At 40.8% G+C, this 22,128-nt stretch overlaps 1 protein-coding gene across 1 annotated transcript; it reads left to right on the top strand.

The window, feature by feature from the left end:
• Positions 1-616: 616 nt before the first annotated feature.
• LOC119913353 (kinesin-like protein KIF20B) lies at positions 617-20,884 on the top strand. Its single transcript, XM_038732764.1, has 26 exons — positions 617-734; positions 1,041-1,134; positions 2,191-2,280; positions 2,481-2,603; positions 2,866-3,004; positions 3,452-3,636; positions 4,341-4,395; positions 4,612-4,818; positions 5,222-5,333; positions 6,055-6,126; positions 6,291-6,437; positions 6,957-7,119; positions 7,418-7,546; positions 8,658-8,786; positions 9,531-9,670; positions 9,763-9,883; positions 10,569-10,755; positions 12,012-12,196; positions 13,949-14,407; positions 14,659-15,848; positions 17,638-17,776; positions 18,354-18,476; positions 18,739-18,799; positions 19,485-19,610; positions 20,408-20,537; positions 20,743-20,884. Exons 2-25 carry the CDS (start codon positions 1,042-1,044, stop codon positions 20,533-20,535), a joined length of 4,503 nt encoding a protein of 1,500 aa, XP_038588692.1. The 5' UTR covers positions 617-734; position 1,041; the 3' UTR covers positions 20,536-20,537; positions 20,743-20,884.
• Positions 20,885-22,128: the final 1,244 nt, after the last annotated feature.

Here is a 22,128-nt window from a genome sequence, read left to right as displayed (position 1 = left end):
GCTCACGGACTGCAGCCACCTCTATTGTTCAATTTAAATAAAGCTCCATTTAAATCACATGACAGATACATTTTGGCAGGTTAAAAAATACAATTTTAACTTTTGCTAGTAAAGAATAAACCTCTCCATATTCACGCTGGTTATGATCTAAAGTATACACAACATAAAATACTTCCATGCCATCATCTTTGCATTATGGAGGGGGTTATATAATGGTAGACTGCATGTCCAGCCTCCTAGGACAAGTAGCATTTTTTTTTGTTTGTTATAAAAGGCGCTATTTAAATGTAATGCATTATTAAGTTAGGATGATTATTGTTCACCATTTGAGCAGGGGGAATTATCACAATATCCAAAGGCTATCATTTGCAGTATTATCTACTAGTGCTGCATTCAGTTCAATGCACATATCGAATCCAAAGTCCAGCTTCCCCGCGGCCAGTGGCCTTTTTATATACAGTCTTATGCCAGGGGCGCACTGCCTAACAGAGGGTGCTTAAACGCGCCATTACCATTGGTTATTTGCGGGAGATTTACTGATTTCCAACCATCAAAGGAGCTCGTGAACGCAGCACAAAAAACAACGCATGTGCTGTTTGTGCTTGAACCTGATTGGTCCGTTTCGAACTCAGACCGCGGCGGTGTGTTGTTTTGTTTAGTTAGCTTAACGTTAGTTAGCACACAACAGAACATCCTTCTGCCTGTGCACTTAATGTCCCAAATACAACTATCAGGTAGGCAATGTTGTTGAGTAATAACACAGTGTGAGTGTCGTTGATTTTATTTTCCACAAAACTAAAGTTAAACGGACATTTGTTAAACTATGTTAGAAGTTGACAGGTGCGGCTATATTCAGCTAACTAGCTAACTAGCTAGCAGGTGGCTTAACATAACTTACTGTCCAAAGGAAGGTAAAGGTAACGCAGCAGGCGAGCTAGACTTGCAAGTTTGTCTTTGGTGTAACGTTAGAGTAAAAAGCAGGCCAAGTGTGGTTACGTGACCGTTTTCATTTTTGATACTGTTGCTTTACTTTTTTGCAGGATGATGGATTCATGTCTGAGCGACAAAGACAAACAGGTTGAAGATTTGAAGAGATATCTCTCATCAGAGTTCAGCACCTTACCAGACTCACAGGTAATCCCGGTAATGTCAGAGAGGCGCATTTACATTGGTGCCATTATTTTAAATCAATAAGAACACACTTTATTTGTAACTCACTTTGTATTTAAACAAATCCCAAAGTGGCACAGGATTAAAAAAAACAACTGATAAGTGCTAAAATAAAATACATAGATGGCACAAAAATAAAAACAATTAAGCAAAGAAAAGTCCAGAAAGCTTTGAAGTGTTAAGGCCGCTTTTATAAGCATGCACAGACTGTGGTGTCCTCAGGGAGAGCATGCCACAGACTGGGAGTGGCTGAGCAGAAAGCCCCATCTCCCATCATATGGAGCTTGGTCCTGGGATCAATACTTTTTTGGGTATGAGGAATTTGTCCCCCATCACTTACATTGAAAGTGCATTAGGATGAGAAGGCAAAATTACAGGAAACCCCTCTTCTGTGTTCACATGGGCGCACCTGACTGTTGTTTTAAGATCGACTTGAACCTGTTCTAGACCACGGTGGCCTCAAGCATCTTCCATCGTGCACAAGGTGTAAAGTGGTGACAGCTAGTCCACCTCTTGGATTGAAATGAATTCCCACAGAATTTTTAACCTGCTAGGGAGATGGCACACTTTTTAATTGTATGTTTATTCTATTTGTTCAGACACCATCTATAACTGTTGAACTCCCAAATGATGGTTGGTTGTTATGTTTTCAGTTATCTAGTGGCCATCTGCATATGGCCGCCCACCCAAAGTCTAGGTTTTGCTTTAGGTTTCTATCTGTTAAAAAGTAGTTTGTCCTTGCCATTGTTGCCAATTGTTTACTCATGCTGGGAATTGTTGGGTTTCTGTAAACAATATTGTAAAGAGTCTAACTAGACCTGCTTTACATGATTTAAGTGCTCTGGGATAGCTTCTGTTATGATTTGGTGCTATATAAATAACACTTAATTAAATTGAATAAAGTGAAAATGTTTCTTACCAAACGATCTCTCACAGCTAACCCATATTTGTTCTTCAACCTAATGCCTTCCTTTTACTTTCCTCCTGATGTTTTTGATTAAACTCTGATGTGTTGTGCAGCATTCGAGCATCGAGGACAGAGAACACCTACAGGTCTACCTCCGTATCCGGCCCTTTTCCTCAGCAGAGAGTAATAATGGAGAGTCGCAGGTAAATTAAAATATATTAATGTGCTAATGGGAATTGCTAAGAAATTGATACCATTGTGCTTTGTAGCTGCTTGTTTTACTTGTCAAGTAATGACTTAATGAAAACAGTCTTTTCTTTATGTTTCAAACTTTCTGCTGTAAAATCCTGTAAAGAGAAAATACAGAATCATTCTAAGAGTGTCTTCTTTTTGTTTTTAACAGGACTGTGTTACCATCGAGCCTCCTGACACTGTTCTTCTTAAGCCTCCTGGCTTGTCCCTCTCAGCGCGGCTCAGCACTGACAAATCCTTTCTACAGACTGGGCAGCGCTTTCAGTTCTCTCAGGTTGGTGTTTCCTGGTAGATAAGAAAGCCAAACAAGTTTAAAAGTTTCCTTTCTAATACTTATGTGTTGATGTTTTCTTATTGTTTTGAGTATATCGTCAATTGTATACGATCCATTTGAGTCTTTGTCCATTCAGTTTTTAAACTGAAATCAAGCTCACAGGCCAGAAAATGTTAAAGACATCCAGATCTAAAAGATGGAGTGTTTTTCATGATTACCTTTTACACTTTATTGATAAGCTTTTTTTCTTCCTTTTTAATAGGTGTATGGTCCTGAGACAACGCAGAGAGAGCTGTTTGAAGGCACAGTAAAAGATTTAGTGAAAGATGTTTTCGAAGGGGGAAACTCGCTGGTTTTCACATATGGAGTCACCAACGCTGGGAAGACCTTCACATTCTTAGGTCTGTTCCACTCTCCCATAGATTATATAAATAATAATAATGACTGAAAGTTTATTTAGAGTTTGGACTATTGTTCTTCAGAAGAGGATGTTTGTAGATCAGATGCAGGACAACTTTTTTTTAGCAGTAGCTTTTTGCCACCACACCCTGTATAACAGGTAACAGGTGTGTCTGATCAGTGTAATAGCCACATGGAGTTAAATGTTTTTCGGTATAGCTCAAGCTGTACAATCTTATTGTAGTAAAAACTTTACCCTAGAAAGGTGGCATGACTTTGTTATTGTAGATTTTGCCTGGTTTGGTCCTACATTCGTAGCTTGCCTAGCGACCTGGCTAATGGTCAGGAGATCTCTGAAGTCAATAATTGTTCTTGTGCAGCTGTTGGCCTTAATCTTAAAATGAGAGTGGAATAGAAGTGGCCTAACAGAAACGCTCTTGTCACTCCAGGTCCTGATGCCGATGCTGGTATCCTGCCCAGGTCTCTCGATGTCATTTTCAGCAGTATTGATGAACAGGTTTTCAGCGGGATGAGCATCAAACCTCACCGCAGCCGAGAGTTCATAAGGCTCACCAGGGAGCAGCAGGCTGAGGAAGCAGTGTTCAAGAGAAACCTCTTCAGACAACTTAAAGAGGTAACTTGTCTGCCCGAGGCGCTTTATCGCCCACCCTCCACCCAACTTCGAAATTCTGGGTTTTCCGCCCAACTTCGAAATTCCGGGTTTTCCGACCTGAAATTTTTACTGTCAGGCAATCTGTCTGTATTGATTCAAACAGGTGTGTATTTATTCTGTCAGAGGGGCGTCAGACTGACAACTAAAAACTGTGGCTGAAGCGTCACCTGCGTAGGCAAGACCTTTGGTGTGTGAAATCAGAGGGTGCAAAGGAGAGACTGATTAGATGGTGACATGACACAGCTTACTGTGACTGTTGAAAAAAGATGTGTTTTCATGTTTTTCAAATGATTTGTTTTGGAAAGAATTATTATGCGCAGGAAGTAGGGTTGTTCAAGACACTGTTGGACAATCTGACAAACCCCTTCAGAGCTCTAAAAGTTCATGTAGCCACTTACACTCATGAATTACTACATAATGTATGTCACTAGTAGGCCTGTCATTTTCACTTTGCTTAAGGCTTGTGAAGTACAAGTGGACATCACTCTCCCCAGACATAAACTCTTAATGCCTTTTAATATTAAAGCTCAGGAGGAGCTGTAATTATTCTTGTGAAGCACTTTGCTCTTACTTGTGACATTACTCTTAAAAGTACTATTTAAATAAAATATTGAAGAACTGTCATTTATGCATTTTTAACTTTTTTTCCCCTCTGCCCTTTTCAGAGCGAGAAGAGCAATGCCGGCCCGTTGAACTCAACCAATAAGACTCTCCTTGAAGGCAAGATTTAGTTGTCTTTTATTATGAAAAAATAAACCTGTGCACTGAGATAATGTTTTACTAATTCTGACTGACAGCACTGTCTTTATATACAAAATGTACTGCTTAACCCCAAGGCAGGAATGCAGATTTACAATTCACATCCCTTGATACTGCATATACTATAGCGTGTGTTGCTACTACAGTGTGATTATTTTAAGTTTGTCTCTGTTGCAGGCCCCTCTATGCTGCAGACGACTGCAGCAGCAGAGGACAAAATCAGCCTGGAGGTGGAAGCGCTAACAAAGTTCTCTGTGTGGGTTTCTTTCTGTGAAATCTACAATGAAAACATTCACGACCTCCTGGAGGTGGTGCCCAGCGGGGCCCCGAGGAGGACTGCACTGCGCCTGTCACAGGACGTCAAGGGCAACGCCTTTGTGAAAGGTTTGAAGGGAGGGCGGGACAAATACCACATTACTTGACAGAAGTCTGAAGTATTAAGATTTAAGCGAGTATTTGAACTGTGGCAACAGTCTGTTTCTTTTTAATCACAAATTTCATCAATACACTATAAAGCTAGATTGTGTTACAATGTTTAAAAATTACTGAATTTCCTTGCAGCTTTTGACATATGGCATACGTATGTAAAATACATTAATTTGGGCCTTTTCCTGTGAAATGTTGATGAATGAGCAGCCATGTGTCTCAAAATATAGGGGTGATCCTCCAAACTAATAGAAAGATCTTCGAATTCTTTAACTCTTCCTACTGTGCCGTTGTGTAAAGAAAATAAAATAAGGACCATTTACTGTTAATTAACAGTAAATGTTTGTGCATTTGTATTTAGATCTGCGTTGGGTTCAGGTAAATACTGCGGAAGAGGCTAACAAGGTGATGAAGCTGGGCAAGAAGAACCAGAGCTTCTCCTCCACCCGGCTCAACCAGCTCTCCAGCAGGAGGTAAGGACATCAGCCACCAGCATTTACTTTCAAAATACGACAAAATTAGAGAATGTGCCCACATTTAAATCTCTTTTACATGTAATTTAAGAGCAGACCTGTTTGGGCTTGGGAATGTCTACCCTCCCAGTCATCTCTCCACTTTTAAACCCCTTCTTATACTTTCTCTCTCTTCACAATCTCACCTCCCTTCTTATTTTATTTCTATCCGTTTCCTCTGCACTTGCTCGAGTGTGGTTGTAGTCATACTGAAACACACACATGTGAAAAATTGAGCGGAATAAGTCTGAGCTGAGTCTTGGAAGCTTTTTTTTTTTTTGGTCCACTTCACAACAGTGTTGAATGCATCGTATTTCTGTTTTTGTGTGTATTTCTGTTTTTTCTACAAAGTAGGGTTGAACAATTATTGAAAATCTCAATATGGCCTACTGCACTTTTCAAATCGCAAGAGGTGGAATATTTGTTAAAGGGAAAATGTGCAACAAAATAACTTTCTTTTTTTTAATTTTATTTTTTTAAATAAATTAAATATTGTCATGCTGCAGAGATGTCCTGGCCTACACATCATATTCTATAAATATAATAATGTAGAAATGATCAGTCCAACTATTGTATCGCAATTCCAATATCAGTCAAAATAATCACACTTAGAGACTTTAAAAAAATAATTCGGACATTATACAAAGTTACTGAAATGTATGTTTTCTTTCTCTTTCTTCAGTCACAGTATTTTCTCCATTCGCATATTGAGGATTGAGGATAGTGGGACTCCGAGGGTCCAAGCAGTCAGCGAGTGAGTAAAACTTTAACTGGCATATAAACATGGATTTGGGTGAGTGTTGCTGTATGATTGTGATACAAGGCAGCATTGAAAAAGCATGCATGTGTGCAAAAATAAAATCTTCTCATGAAAGAGTTCTCATTTCCTTTTACGTGGATTAATGTGTTTGTGCTCAGGTTGTGTCTGTGTGACCTGGCTGGCTCGGAGCGATGCGCCAAGACTCAGAATAAAGGAGAGCGTCTGAAAGAAGCTGGAAACATCAACACCTCACTGCTCATCCTGGGAAAATGCATCAACGCACTACGACACAATCAGCAGGCCAAGTGAGATCATTACCTGTCTGTCATTCTGTCTGTGTAGAATTGATTTAAAATCAAAAGACTTCACGTACTATGAAAGTGTCACTCGTAGTGTTGAATTGCAGATGGGAGTCTAATTCTGAAACTATGTGGAGGTTTTAGCACACGGTTTTTTGTTTTGCTGTATAGTTGTGTTATGGCTTTCCTCAACCTCCAAAGGTAGCTGAATAGATCCACCTGCTGTAAACAGCCTATCGAGCACCAAACAGAAGACGGACAAAGTTTGCAACTAGCTGGGAAAGAAAGTTAAAATGCAGAAGTTCAAGAGCCAAATACTTATCTTAGTTGGTGGAGTTTGCTGTAACAACTTAATAAGTTGGTGATATGTGGTGGCTGTACGCCTGTCAGCTTATCTACCCCCTAGTGGCCACTAATGTATTACTGCAGCTTCAAAGACAATTTGTCTTAAAAGTTATCAGCAAAAACAGTTGCACATATTTCAATGCCAACTAAGCCGTTTTTTATGTCTGTTCCCTCCCTCAGGCTGCTCCAGCATGTTCCCTTCAGGGAAAGCAAGCTGACCCACTACCTGCAGGGCTTCTTCTGTGGTCGAGGTAAAGCCTGCATGATCGTCAACATCAACCAGTGTGCCTCCATGTACGACGAGACTCTCAACGTCCTCAAATTCTCTGCTGTGGCTCAGAAGGTGTAGACACATTATTATGCTTTACTCTCTGAGCTGCAGTTTAATTAAAGTCCTCCATCTTTACCCCACCCCTGCAGTCTCACATTTAACTCTCAAGTCAGCGGAAGTCATCTCAAACGCACCTATAGCCTACATATGTTTTTCACTGTGTGAGAAAATTAATTATTGGCATGAGAACGTGTGAAAAGGGTCAATTGCAAGAGTCTCGCAAGACACTTTTGACCTCAAAGAGAAATATTGTCACTTTATAATATATAAATATTATTAAGTTCTTCTTTCTGCTCCTGTCTGTTTGCAGGTTGTGGTTCTATCCACCAGGCCTCTTCCCATCATGTCCCAGAGGTCCACCAGTGATGTATCCTTCGCTCTTCGGTGCAACAGGAGGAGCTCCCTGATTGGCTATGATAGTAGCCTGGAGGATGTACAGGTGGGGTGGAGACTTCTGCTCATGCTTTCTTATATTTATACAAATATAATATACAATATTCTATTTAGTGTTTTCCCTAGGATGGAGTTGTAGCAGCGGAGGTGAAGCAAAATTTTTGTCTGAATATAAAACCCCAACACAACATGTCTCAGCAACATTGCTCTGGTGACCATGAGCATGCGATGCACCTTTTAGAATAGCTAAAAATGTCGTGGTTGGGGGAGTGGGGAAAATTTTATGTTTTCCAATGAAAAATATGTAATTTCACATCACATTGAACAATTATTTTCACCATATCTCTGAACAAATAGTTGGAAAAGTTGGAGCAGATAATAAATCAGTCTACTGGGGAGTAACTACAACGTTTAGATTTGGGGAAAGTAATTTGGTTGGTTATGATGCTCCACAGTGATTTTTGGCCCAGTGTTCATGTTTGTCTTTTGTGTCTTCATTTTACAGCTTTTGACATAATATAAAAAAATTAGGCTACATGAGAAACCTCCTCCCTTCTGAGGTGCATTTTATTTGCACATTAAAATCCAAAAAGAAATGTCTCCTCATTCTCTTATAAGGACTAGTTTACATCACTAATTAGCTTTACTAATCTCAGCTCCTCCAGTCACCTCCGTCCTCTCTTTTCTTAACGACCACTTTTCAGACTCATAAGAAAACTGAAAAATAATTTGATCAGTCTGTACAGGACAGAGCTGAAGGCTACGCCAGTTTACTCTCAGTTTGTAAGTGATGTTCCCAACATTGAATAAGTAGGTAGTGTGTTGAAAGAAAGAGTGAAGCCCTGAAGTTCTTTCCCTAATAGCTACTGCATATCAGTCCTGAGTCAGTGTTTTATCTCTGGGTGCTGTTTGTGCTCACATCTTTGACTTCAGTGATACATTTTTCTGCAGCTATTGCTTGTTTAACTCAAGCACACATGTACTACATGCATGGTGCAGTGAATGCGGACTGCTCACACATCGTTAGAACAACAATTAGGATATTATCAGAGACTATACATATCGCACACCCCTAGCCGGCAGTTTGAATCTTGCTTTTTTTGGCTTCAGTCATCACCAAATAAATCTACAGTGTGTTATTAAATTCATTTGTCCAGGAGGATGAAGATGATGAGTGTGAGGAAGAAAAGAGCCTGATGGAGGATACAATGGATCAGACCTGCAATGAAGAAGACAGCGATGAACACGATAATGATAAAATTCTCATCGGTAGAAAGATGCACCAGGTCAGTCCCACACCATTTAATACCTTGCCTTTAACAAAGAAGTTGCCATTAATTGCTCAAAATATCAGATATTTAAAATTTCACAAAGTATAAGATCACTCGGGAAACATCAGGTAGGTAAGAATACATTTAGGGAAAATAAATAAAAGTAAAGTATTGATGTGCCTCAAGCAATGATGGCAAGGCAAATGTAAATGCTCAGTATTTGTATAGCGCCTTTCTAGTCTTTTCGACCACTCAAAGCGCTTTTACACTACATCTGCATTCACACACATTCATACACTGGCAGAACAGCCGCCAGGGGCAATTCGGGGTTCAGTATCTTCCCCGAGGACACTTCGACATGCAGCCTGGAGGAGCCGGGGATTGAACCGCCGACCTTCCGATTAACGGGCAACCTGCCGTCGATTGTAACTAAATTAATTAGTCTTCGTCGAGAAACCATACTGTTGGTTTTTAGTGAACTTTGTTTTATATGGTGTTGCCCTCTCATTTTGATTAGACAGGTAGTCTAGAGGTAGGAAAGGAGTCTCTATAGTACTGCTCATTGCAGGCTGATCAGTGTGTTGTTTAAATTTTCTCTTAAAGTTTTCAGTTTCTTCATGTATGAATAGACTAAATCATCAAAGTTTTATTACAAAGGACATGTAATGAATATATTCAGTAGTCTTACTGAGGGAACAAAACTTTTTCAATTTTAAAACTCTATTGTTGTGTATTGCTATGTGTTGTCCCGTTCCTCAGCGGCAGGTGGCGCTGTTGAGACAGCTGCAGCTACAGCTGAAGAAGGAGCGAGCGGAGAGCCTGCTCATGGAGGCGCGAGTCAGAGAAGAAATCAGCAGAGAGTTCTCAGAGCTCTTCTCTGAGATGCAGAATGACTACAAGTGAGACTTTCCCCCCCTCTTCATATATGTCCCGGAAAAGTTTGGGTCTTATATATAAATAATACAAATATGTGTTTGTGTGTGTGGTTCAGTGACCGCCTGGCGAGGGAGAGAGAAATCTTAGAGGAGCGAGCAGAAAGGAGAATGGAGATCTTCAAGAACCTCATTGACAAAATGTCCACCACTGGACCCAGTCCAGATGCACAAGCCATGGTAACACAATCAGTCTTTCCCTGGGATCAACCCTATTGTGTGTTTTGTTTACTTATTGACTTGTTAAATGTTATGCATGCAAAAAAGAGGTTGTTGTAGATTGCTATTCCATATTTTTACATTTATCTAGGTTTATGTCTGGCACCCAGGCACTAAAGAAAATTCCTGTGTAAAAACAACTTAGCTGTTTCTGATTCTGACCGCTAACAAAGATTTAATGATTAAAACATGAATTAAAACAGCAAATATGAAGAGGCTGTATTTCATACCTGTCGCACTGCATGTTGTGCTGCACTGGAACTTGACACACACACCCTGTTCTCAGTAACAGAGTTGCCCTAATTATTGAGTTTGACCTGTCTTTGACCTGCTTCCGCCTACAGCTCGTCATTGAAATAATAATGACGGCAGCTGGAATTATTTTCTTTGCTGTGAGAGCAAAGGGAATTGCAAGGTTTCATTGCAAGACAAGTTATTTGATCTCTTTTTGACATCACATGTTAATTACCCAAGGCGAAATTTGTATGTAGCTACTCAAGTTGGCACAGGTTAAGTGTCTGTTTCCAGCCCTCTCTGGCAAGTGTGCTTGAACCACCTCGGGGAACTAAGCCTGGATATTCTGACTGTCAGGATATGCTCACTAATCTCCCTGACTAACTTCTCTGATGTGCTCTTTCTTCTGCAGGACAAATCTCTGGACTGCTCTGAATTGGCAGGCATAAAGAAAGCCACTGAGGCTGCTCATAAATGTCTGGGTTCAGGCCGAACGGCGGCTCAGGGAGACATAAGAGACGCTGTAGAGGAGCTGGAGAGGAAGGTGTTGGAAATGAATGAGCACCAACAGAAAGTCCAGCAGCCAATGGCTCACAATGGTAAAAACACACAAATCCATCTCTGTCTTTATATGTCAGAAAGGCAGATGCTGGATACAGATGGATGAAGGAAATACAAACTGAGCTGTTCTTATAGTTTGTGGCATCTAGAGGACTGATGCACAGATAAATGGAAACAAACATCCAAGTTCAGGACATTCATGGGTGTTTTAATTTAGACCCAGTACAAATTGAAAGATCAGTTCACTCATATCACAATTATGGTCCTCAGAAAACTATATATGTCTTCATTAGTTACAAAGACAACTGTTAATCCATAGAGACGGTTTATGGAAAAGTTTTCAAATGTGATTTTCTTTTGTCAGTGCTTTTGAACAACACAAATTAAGTTCTGTTCACCACATAGATCTCAAAACCTCATTAAATAAAACCAGAACTATTTGCATGGCTTGGTACCAGTAATGGTGTCAGGGGGGAAAATATTTTTATAATTTAGGTGAACTGACTTGAAGGGGTTGGTTACCCTTAAACCATGAAGAACATGCAAACTATTTCAAATCAGTCGAATGAAAGAAGACATATGAAATGTCAATAATTCGACATGGTGGTGCACAATGTATTTTTAAACTGTTAAATGGCTTTCTGTGATTTATTCTGACATTAGCTGTGTTTCCATCAATTTTTTTTACGTGCATTTTCAAGTATGTACATGTTGAAGTGAATGGGAGATGGAAACACATTTGCCGAATAAGTTCTGACGTAGCGAACTTGTAACTCATGTCTGATCAGCTGTTTTAGTAGTTTTGCCGGATATCCCGTCATAACATGCGGAGACATGGCTGGTAGCAGTTTGCCCGCTTAAAAACACATTCCTGAGGACCTCTCTCCATTTTTCAATGGCTGGTTTTGTTTCTGGTTTGGAACCCATACACCTTGTGTATTACAGCCATGTCTAACGTCAACTACTGACGTAACTACGCTTGCTGTAGCCTGATTTATTCGCTCCAAACCAGCTGATGGGAACGCACATATTTCGGATTTACTGCTTCTTTGTTTGCGAAATTTCAAAAATCCGCTTAAAATTCGCATGACGATTGGATGGAAACATGGCTATTGACAGTTGGATGCCAGTGTGTCACCTGCTTTACTGTAGCATTTGTGCAGCATTTACTGTGGGTGGCTAGGTTATGTAGAAATCAATAAACCCATACATAAAAACACAAAAATAATCACTCTTAAGATCCTCATATACTCAATATTAAATGTGTTTCTTTATTTTCTGTGTTATTTCGTAGGTGAAGCCAGCGGAGTAGAGGAAGAGGAGAAGAGGAGGCTTCTCTTTCAGCTCCAGGAGAAGTCGTCAGAGGTTGCTCGGCTCGAGAAACAAGTGGGAGACCTGCGGAGGGGGGCAGAGCTGGGCTCGCAAAGTCGCTCCATGCTGGTCGAGGAGGAGAGCTCACGTGAGAGAGAACGGCTGCAGGTAAGATCCCTCGGCATAGGAGCACATAACCAGGAGGAGGTGCTGAATGCCCTGAAAGAGAGAGAGGCGATGTCATCGGTATCCTGATAACTCTCAACAGAGCCGGTTGTCAGTAAAGGGTGAATTACCATCATCTCCGCTATTACAGTAAAAGGTTTTGGTTTTATTTGGAGATACATCTTTTAATTTCCAAAAAATCCCCTCGTCATGGTTCTGCAGCTCTTTTCATTTATGCTGCCACAGACTTAATGTAATGTTGATCAATGAGCGTCTCCACTATCAGTTGGAGGTTAACGTCTTTCTCAGTAATACCTTTGCAGCAGGAGGGTAAACGGTTTCATTTTGTGTTCGTCTTACTAACCCCTCGGCCGTCACCGCCCTTCATAGTGTTAGTCTGATGTTTGTTATAGGGCCAGGAAGGTATTAGGCTTATTCATATCTAGGTCACCTGGGTTCACAGATCAGATCATTTAAAATGTATTGGTTTGTTTATTTTTTAACATAATTTGAAGTCACTATAAATGTTTTAAGTTTGCCTGGGAACTAGAACATGACTGTGGATCTCAAAGGACAGTCATTTGGCTTTAGGAGGTAATGCACCACATTTTAATTTTATTCAGAATCACCTACCCTTATTAAGGCAAGACTTTCCATGACTTTCAAACTTTCTGCATAGAAAGAATTTTGCTCAGTCACCAGGAAAAGGTCGATTACAGATTTCACCAGGAAAACATGATATTACAATAAACTATACAATAATCTTGTTATCCTCTCAAAATCAGTGCTTCTCTGCATTTTATCCTCTAAACAAGGAAGATATAGTGTTTTTATTTCTAAACCGTGCTTAAAGGGCAGCAGTTGCTACCTGGAAAGTATGACATCCTAACACTGATATACTTTAGGAAATGGTCAACAGTAGGGTTGGGGCGATTCATCGACGTAGTAGACGTAATCGATTACGTAAATACTTAGACTTGCATTTATGTGCGTTGAAGCGTTGCTGCGGTGTTGGCAGGGATTCCCCTGGACCGCGCATTCGACTGTCTGAAGTTTGGAAGTATTTTAGACAGACACTCAACAGCGTGCTGCTCCGTGAGCTCTGTGAACTAGAAATAGCTTGACTGCAGCACAACTGCTGTCCACGAATACGTGAAACGAAAGTATCCCGGTGCACTTTGTCCAGACGGCAGCACCGTAAATCGTGTTTACTTTCTGTCTCCACACAAGCACGGCTCATTATCGGCACGAGGACATGTAGTCTGCTAAAAACTATTTTCAAAGTATTTCTTCATCGCCTTCATGTTAAAACTAAATCATGCCTCGCTGCTGTCATGGTAACGTAAGGTTACACCGTGTGCCATCTAACATTCGGCCGTTTCATATATTCTTTCTCTTTATTTAACGGCCACCTATGAGCGCGAAAACAGCTGAAACAAACATTACAGACGATCTGACTTCTTTGCCCCACACTGATTATCATACTGCATTACTCAATATTGAAATAAATCCATGTCAGAAACATTTAAAGTTTGAAGGAGCCTAATTAATGTCTGCTCTTGTTATTATCACAACACATCAGTGACGTGGAAAGTCAACAGGTTAAACCTTTCAAAAACCCCCTCATATAGGCTGCCCTGTGAACATAACATGTTTTACTTAACTGCAAGAGTTGTTCATGTCTGTTTTCAGTGACACTCTTCCCACCCTAGTTTATTCAATGCATGTAAATAAATCAATACTCCTATTACCTAGGAGGTGTTGGCTGCCCTTGAGAAGGAGAAAGAAGGCGCCCTCGCTGCCTTGGAGTACCAGACTATGGGAAAAGAGGAGGCGCTGGCCTCCTTAGAGGAGGAAAGGAAAGCAAGGGAGGAGGCCCGTGCCACACTAAAGGAGCTGAAGCAAAGCAAAGAGGAGCTTCTAGCGTCCCTTAAAGAAGAGAGAAAAGGCAACGAGAAAGCCCTAGAAACTGAGAGGAGAGCCAAGGAGGATGCGATTGCCGCCCTTTCAGAAGAGAAACAAAGCAGGGAGGATGTACTTGCTACTCTTGTTGAAGAGAGGAGAAGCAAAGAGGAGGCTCAGTCTGCTCTGGAGGTGGAGAGGAAGGAGATGAGCAGGCTGGTTGAGGAGAGAGAAAATAAGCAACAGGAGGGTGATGCTCTTCGACGAGAAGTCAAAGAGCTGACTGCCAAACTGGAAGCCACAGTGCAGCAGGTGGGCCACAGCATGATTTAATATTTAAATCCACCACCCAGCGAAAGGGGAAGAATGTATAAAAGCATAAAATTGTCAGTGATTTATGAAACTATGATACTTACCTCATGATATATTGTTTATGTTAAAATCTGATTCCCCCGCCAGAAAGTTGTTTAGCATGTGTCTTTATAATAATGGTTATTTGTGTTTCATTAAATGGTGTTGGTGCCTAAAGACTAAAATAAAGTGATATTTGTGAAACACCACAGGTGACCAGCGAGACAGAGAGAGCTGAACAAGCGTTAGTCCAGCTACAAACTGCTCAGGCACACCTGGACGAACGCTCTAAGGAGATCCAGGAGAAAACTTCCCACATCCTCGCCCTGACGCAGGAAGTTCAAAGCCTGAAACGGGAACTACAGACTTCAGCAGTATCTTCTGGTTGTGTCAAAGATCAGCTTAGAGAGGAAGTCTCAGAGCTTCGGAAGAATGTGACCGAGGAAAAGGAGAAATATGAGAGCAAGCACAGACAAATGCTGGAGCTGGAGCACAAGCTAGAGCAGGCAAACGAACAGTTGGCACACAAACAGCTGATCTCCGACCAGCAGCTGGAACAGTTCACAGAGAAGCTGAACCAACAAGATGCAGCTTCAAAACAGCAAGTTGAAGAGCTGAAAAAGAAGCTTCGGGAGCAAGAAGAGAAATCACAGCAGCCACTGGATGAGCTCACATCCAGGCGCGAATCCCAAGAATGTGCTGCCAAAGAAGAAGTGGAACAGCTGAGAGCCAAACTCGAGGAACAAACGCAGGCCTCCAAAAAGCAGGTAGAGGAGCTCAATGAGAAGCTGCGAGAACAAGAAGCCATATCACAACAGCAGCTGGAGGAGTTAAAACACAAACTGAGTGAGCAAAAGGAAACCTCCGGCAAACTTTTAGATGATCTCAAGCAAAATCTCAGTGATCAGGAGAGAACTGCAGAGCTCCTCAAGGTCGAACTAGAAGAAGCTAGGTTTAAAGGTTCAAGCAGTTCCTGTTGCTCTGCTGCTGAAGAAGATCTCAAGAGACTGAACTCCGATCTCCAAACTGAGATCGCGACCCTGAGGGCAAAGGTTTCCAGCGTGGAAAACACGGAGTCGTCTCAGCTAGCCTCTTCAGAGATGGAGAGAATGCTAAAAGAAAAGGACAGACAGGTGGAGGAGAAGCTGGCAGAGGTGGAGAAAGCGTCTGCAGAGAGAGAGGCAGAGCTGCAGAAAAAGCTGCTGGAAAAGGAGGCACAGGTGAATTCCCTGCAGAGGAGCCTGAAGGAGGCGCAGGAGCGGCGGGAGGAGGAGGAGACCCAAGCTGTCCAGGCGGCCCGGACCAGGGAGGTGGAAAGGCGCAGAGAGCTGCTGGCTGTGGCGCATGAGGCCATCGCTCAGAAAGATGCAGAGCTGGAAGAGAAAGCAGAGATCATCAGCAGGTAAACGTCATTTCCTTTACACATCAGCGTGGGAAATTACGTCTTCAGAATTCTTGTAAAGGCTAGATACAGTTTGATTATAAAACATACATGCAATTTTAACAATACTTTGTACTGTAAAACCTAGTAGAGCCTTTCACCCTACACTTAGCTCAGCGTTACGGCTCTGTCAACCCCAGCCTGACAGCTGATTGACACTTGCAATCTGGAATATGTGATAATCCTGCTCCTAGATAGACTGAACATCTCTCTGAAGAAGGTCTGCCCCTGACTCTTTCTGAAGTATCCTCGGTGTTGGATCACAAAAATCAGATTTGTCATCTAATCAAATCTTAAAATCAAACTTCTCTGAGTATTCAGGTGGTGTGGATATTGATGGGTTCTGATTTTCAGGTGTATCTGTAGCCCAGGACTTATTATTTATCCTGGTTTAACGAATATAATCTTTACATAAGGATGTAGTAGGGAAGTAGGAAATAAATTTTTGTCTAGTTTAGCAGGAGAACATCAACAAAAATCCTCAACTGTAAACCAGAGAGTGGAAGTTTACATAAGTCCGTGTAAAACATCTGTTTTCAAGGCTGCTTTGTGATTGGAAGTCATTTTGGACGGCAGTACATCTGGGGCATCTTTTGGTTACAAAGCTATTGTATTTATCTTAAATATTAAATGCCGATTATTTGCTTTCACAATCGTCCAAATACATAAATACTTAAATCATTTAAAATAAAATAAGAGGAAACAAAGCGGCTAGACTTAAATGCTTCGCTGTGACACAAGGGATAAACATTGTCTGCTCTTCTTAACCCAAAATGTATTCGCTCCTCTCAGATCCCCTGTATTGCAGTCGTACTTCAACAGAATTGGATACATTCAATTCCCTTAGTATTTTTAATGGTAGGCTGCTGTTAACGTTCCTATTTTTTAGGACTGCAGCCTGAAATACTCAAGAAAATAGTTACATACATACATATTTGTTGATTTTATGGGTCCTGTGCTATCATTCTCTCTCAAAGTCCCTTGATAAGATAATATATAATATGTCTATTACAGACAGTATTCTTTATTCCTCTGTATTGACAAAACCCATCAACTAAATAAGTCAATAAAATCTTACGGTAATAAAATATAGTCAGTTTGTGTCAATAGTCACAATGAGCCTGATGACAGATTGTGGTTTAACAGTAATTGAAACAGTCCTTCATTATTTTCATATTTATAATTCACAATAAAAAAAGAATATTTGACAACATAACCATCTCCAGAAAGATGTTACTAAAAGAATGGAAAGTGCTGTAAAAAAAAACGTTCTTTCTTAGATCTTCTAAACTAAAATGATTTATTACTGGTCACGATGTTGAATAAAATAAGTCTTGTCTCGGTGGCAGCCTTTTAGGATGCTGGATATTTGATATCTAAAATGTAATACTATTATAATGGACGGCATCAATTTAACTGTCAGAAAGCAGTCACTCTAAATATGTTGTTGTGATACTGGAGTTCATTATCCTTCCCGGAGTTACAGAGAAAACCAATAAACAGTGAGACCCCGTCTCTTTGTATTACCGTGCCTCGTTTTGTACTAGATGAAATTATTCTGTCAATGTGAAATACATTTCCTCTGTATTATCTTGCCTTTCATCTCTCCACAAGTACCGCGGTGTCCAGGAAGAGTTGTATTTCCACCCACTGCGTTTAAGATCCATTGTGTTGTTAGATCACAGCGTACTATCCTGTCTCTTTTAAAGCACTGGTAGCTCCTCATTGTTATCTGGTCTTACTTTCTCAGACTAAAGGAAAATGCCAAGCAGGAGTCTGAGAAAGTCAAGAGCCTCAGCCTCGACCTTCAGAGGAAAGAGGACGACACTTCAGACCTCAGAGAGAAACTAGCCGACTACAAGAAGCAGATCCAGCAGGTCCAAAAAGAGGTACACACATTGTCTTCATTGTCCTCTTTGTCCTTTTAGTTTAGCTCTCTCACTACTTATTTACAAACAAAAGAGTTTTGTTGTAAATTTGTAAAAGTCAGTGTGTCAATTACCAATTAAATATGACAGATACATTAGTGCTTCAGAGAGACCGGTTTCTCTGGCAAAAGTATACCCAGTATCTAAAGATAGTTGAGCGGAGACAAGAGGATGATACAGCTGCACACGTTAGACATTTTGGGTTATTTAAAACACTTGCATGGTTTAAACCGTGGTGCAGTATTCAGATTTGACTTTTATTTTTCCATTTCTAAAGGTCTCATATTTTAAAATGTTCAGGCTTTCTTAAAATCAGACTATGGTCCAGAAAAAGAGTTTTGTTCATTGTTTAGTTGAAAGTGTAGCTTTATGTGCAAGTTGAAGAAAGTTAACTACGGTAAACTTGAACACATCACATCCATCACTGGATACTTACTGGACACAGATATAAACAGCAGACACCTTGAGTTACTTTTATCTATAATATTGTGTAAACTTTAGTTCACATCTTTTTTTTTTTTTTTTTTTTCTCCTGAAGATTTCGTCCATGAGAGAAGAGGAAAAGGCTTTAAAGCAGAAGGTGGCTGACACGGAGAAAGCCAAGAAGCAGCTTCAGTCTGACCTCGCCAACAGAGACAGAACCATCCAGCAACTCAAAACGGTCTTTCACTTTTCCATTTTAAGAAGCAGTGTAGGTAGTTCTGGCACAACTTCACCTACTTCCAAGGTCTACAGACAAGGGAAAAGATCTGAAGAGGTCAAAGCACTTGTAGGAGTTTTGACCCCTCTAAACTTTTCCATTTCTCAGACCAAATCTCTGAAGGCTTTAGCTCTGTTTGCCCTGTTCACCCTCTTTGTGTTCATTCATGTTCCATCTTTATACTCTGCTCATCTCTTAATGACCTCCTCCGTCCCTCCTTTAGGAACAATCCTCTGACGCCAAGTCTGACCAGACACTCCAGCTCTACCAGAAGGCCTGTAAAGGTAAATGTGTGTCGCGATGAGTAGGGATGGGTATCGCTACTAGATACCTTTTGTGGTATCGAGCAAAACAGCCCAGTATCGAAACTGCCTGCACCCGCTTGTCCAAATCTATGCGTGATTTTAACAGGCTCTCACCTTTGGCTGCGGTCTCAGGCATGTTCGTCACTGTTGCAAGTTCATCACCACAAGCTTGGCTTATAATTCTCTGTTGTTTGGATGACCTAATTAGGATGAGGAGCGATCCGATACAATTTCCCAATATTTTTATAGAACAGTTAGGCCTATTTGAAAAAAGGAATAAAGAAAATGGATCGCCATGGTTGTCCATAACAACAGTAAAAATAATTTTAGGCTACCAGTCAACTACAGTGGCTTCAGCAGGTGGCATTTCACGCAAGGTATCGAATGAAGTACTGAAGTTGGTATCTGTATTACTGTAAGATACTAGTTTAGATACTGGTATCGTAAAATTTTAAACAAAACCCAACCCTAGTGATGAGTGTCTTTACTCCTTGATTAAAACACTAAAACTGCTGTTGGGAACTTATTTATGGAAAGGCAATGAAAAGGAGAGGACCTCCCTCAGGGATCAACATATATAGTGCATTTATTACTGTGTGGGTACCAGGGTGGTGTTCTGCGTCTAATCCTGCACCTGGATGGGTGTGTTTTTGTTGATTTGTAGACCTTGAAACCAAGGAGCGCGTGATGGAGGACATGCGTTTGGCACTGACGGAGCAGGAGGAGACGCAGGAGCAGATGGAGCAGGCCTTGGAGGAGAAACTTAACCTCATCCAGGAGCTCTCCAGCGGTAAGACAAAGGATCTGAAATATCAAAAGAAAGAACATGAACTGCAAACACAGACATTGTGACAAGAACGTGGATTTCATTGTTTTGAATTAAAAATATGTTTTGCCCATGGACAGCTTAGTCTAATCCTCTTATCCTGTCAAACTGCAGGGAAACAAAAAAGTTCATAAAACGCATTAAATTAAACTGAGTGAACTTGTATCCTCTCACAGCAGCAGCGCAGTTTTATTGGATACTAAAGTTAGGTCAGTAAGAGGACAGAAACACACAGGATGTAGGGTGTGACGTTATGGCTAACCACAAAAAGACGCGCACATGAAAACAGATACAATAAAAGATACAGCTGACTTTATCTGGCCCTTATTTCATTATGTTTACTGACAAAAACGGTAAAAAAAAAAGAGGAAAAGGAAACACAGAGAAGTGAGGAGTCAGGCTCATAGCACGGATAACACCAGGCCATCTGCCATAGCTTTAATATTGGTGGACTCACCACACAGGCTTATTTATCTTATATTGAGCTGAATTTCTTTTTAAAGCAGTAACATACCAATTTACAAAACAATTGGTTAAAAGTTTGCATCTCTAAAACTATAAATAAATAGTAAGATTTAAAGTATGAATCGAGTCTGTCACTTAAGCAAAGACAATACATTTGGTCCTACTTACTACACAGGTGGAAATGCATCTTGACCAGGGAACATGACAAGTTATGCTGAAGTTATATAAAGTTATACTTTAAGTACTTGTTTCGTCTTTGAATGCAAGTATTGATTCTCTGGTTTTAATGATTTCAGAGGTGGAGAAGTTGAAAGGGTGTTGTTGCAGCAGAATTGCGGAAGCAACGCCCACCGTCAGGTCAACAGCCCGTCAGATGACCTCAAACTGGCCCAACAGGAAGCTGCCCAGGTTCAGGAAAGCTTGAAGGTAATGAAGTCTTTTTCACCTGTTGTAATTGTACATCAACTCTTAAAAAGAGGGGGGGGGGAATCAATGTGTAGACTGTTTTTTTTTTTTTTTTTTTTTTTTTTTTCTCTTTCAACAGGAAATAAATGCACAGCTCATTCATTTTTAACACACATCCTTGTAAAAAAAAAAAAAAAAAAAGTTTTAAATTACCATTTGTGTACAGCTGTGTACAGAGAAACATCAGGCCGAACGCAAAAAGTGGCTGGAAGAGAAGCTGTCCCTGATCGGCCAAGCTAAAGAGGCTGAGGACAAGAGGAACCAGGAAATGAGGAAATTTGTGGAAGACCGAGAACGCTACACTCGGCAGCAGAGCCAGTTGGTAAGACGAAGATCATATGAAAACATGCTTTACATGTGAACATGCCACCATATTAGCATTAATCTCAAAGCACAACTGAGCCAAAGTACAACTGCAGCTAAAAACGTCTTAGACTGGCAAACCAAGTGTGGGTTTGCCAAAATGGCCACCATACAGAGGACAAACCATTTTGATTTGGGTAACACGGGCTCTAATATTCTTGTTTCTCACTTCTCCCTCACAGAATACAATATAAAACCAGTATTTTCCATCAAAGATACATTTACATGTTTCCTGTTTGTCAGGAGTCCTTGTCGTCCCAGCTGGCTGAAAAGGAGCAGGCCATGGAGAAGTGGAGGAAGGAGAGAGACACTCTGGTAGCAGCTTTGGAGGTCCAGCTACAGAAGCTTCTCTCCAGCCAAGCAGAGAAAGACAAACTCATCCAACAGCTGCGCCAAAATAACACACAACCACCACAAGAGGTCAGTATGACATAATGATAAGAGATACAGGGACCACACACAGATATGTACACTTATTACATTAAAAAGACTGACCATGTGAAATTGGGTGAAACACCTTCAAATGTGAGATATGCAGTTCAGTTAAAGGGGAGATGGAAATGAGATGGAAGAGGAAGGTTAAAAAAGGTGCTTTAAGAACCAAGTGTTAATGCGCAGACTGTGCTGTCTCACATCCCTTAGTCTGATAAGATCCCTCTTCTGTATAAAGTCCCTAGGCTTTTAATGGATTATTCAACCTTCAGTAACAAAAACTTGCTGCTCTCCTCTATTTGAAACGTCCTCTTGTGTTTCACCCCTGTCGACGCTCCGTTCAGTGATGTCAGAGCAATTGGTACCCATCATCTGTCAAGGCAAACACATGCTGTGGCGTTATTGAGGGGTTTAGCCAGAGGTGAAGCTTTACTGAAAGTTTGAACCTGTAGAGTGCTCCTATCAACAATTTTCTGCCCCATTCATTCAGTGTGTTTATTCACCCTTAAGATAGGATTATTGGTAGAGCAGAACCCAAATGTTGTGCAGGGAAAGAGGCTGAAAAACATCCCTCAGCCAGCCAATTAGACAGATAAGGATAAATAAATGTGTTAATGTCTTTACTAATTCATTTCTGTAATGCTGCACAGCAGAGCATTTGATGCAGAGATTCTGTCATTTTGTCATACATTTGGGCAGCTTATTGACCTTGGTGCCACTATTCATTCATCTGCTTTTCTTTCCGTCTCTGGTAAAT

This window comes from Micropterus salmoides, unplaced genomic scaffold, assembly GCF_014851395.1.
Source record: "Micropterus salmoides isolate LMB-PRFRI ecotype aquatic unplaced genomic scaffold, ASM1485139v1 Ms_hic_scaffold_2, whole genome shotgun sequence".
Lineage (NCBI taxonomy): Eukaryota > Metazoa > Chordata > Actinopteri > Centrarchiformes > Centrarchidae > Micropterus > Micropterus salmoides.
Note: the sequence above shows the minus strand (reverse complement) of the source record. Positions and strands in the feature narration are given on the sequence as shown.

Coding starts and splice junctions, on each gene's coding strand:
- LOC119913353 (XM_038732764.1), top strand. CDS start 1,042: ATGATGGATTCATGTCTGAGCGACAAAGACAAACAGGTTGAAGATTTG. Junction 6,438..6,956: donor CGACACAATCAGCAGGCCAA/GTGAGATCATTA, acceptor TCCCTCCCTCAG/GCTGCTCCAGCATGTTCCCT. Junction 15,849..17,637: donor AAAGCAGAGATCATCAGCAG/GTAAACGTCATT, acceptor TTACTTTCTCAG/ACTAAAGGAAAATGCCAAGC.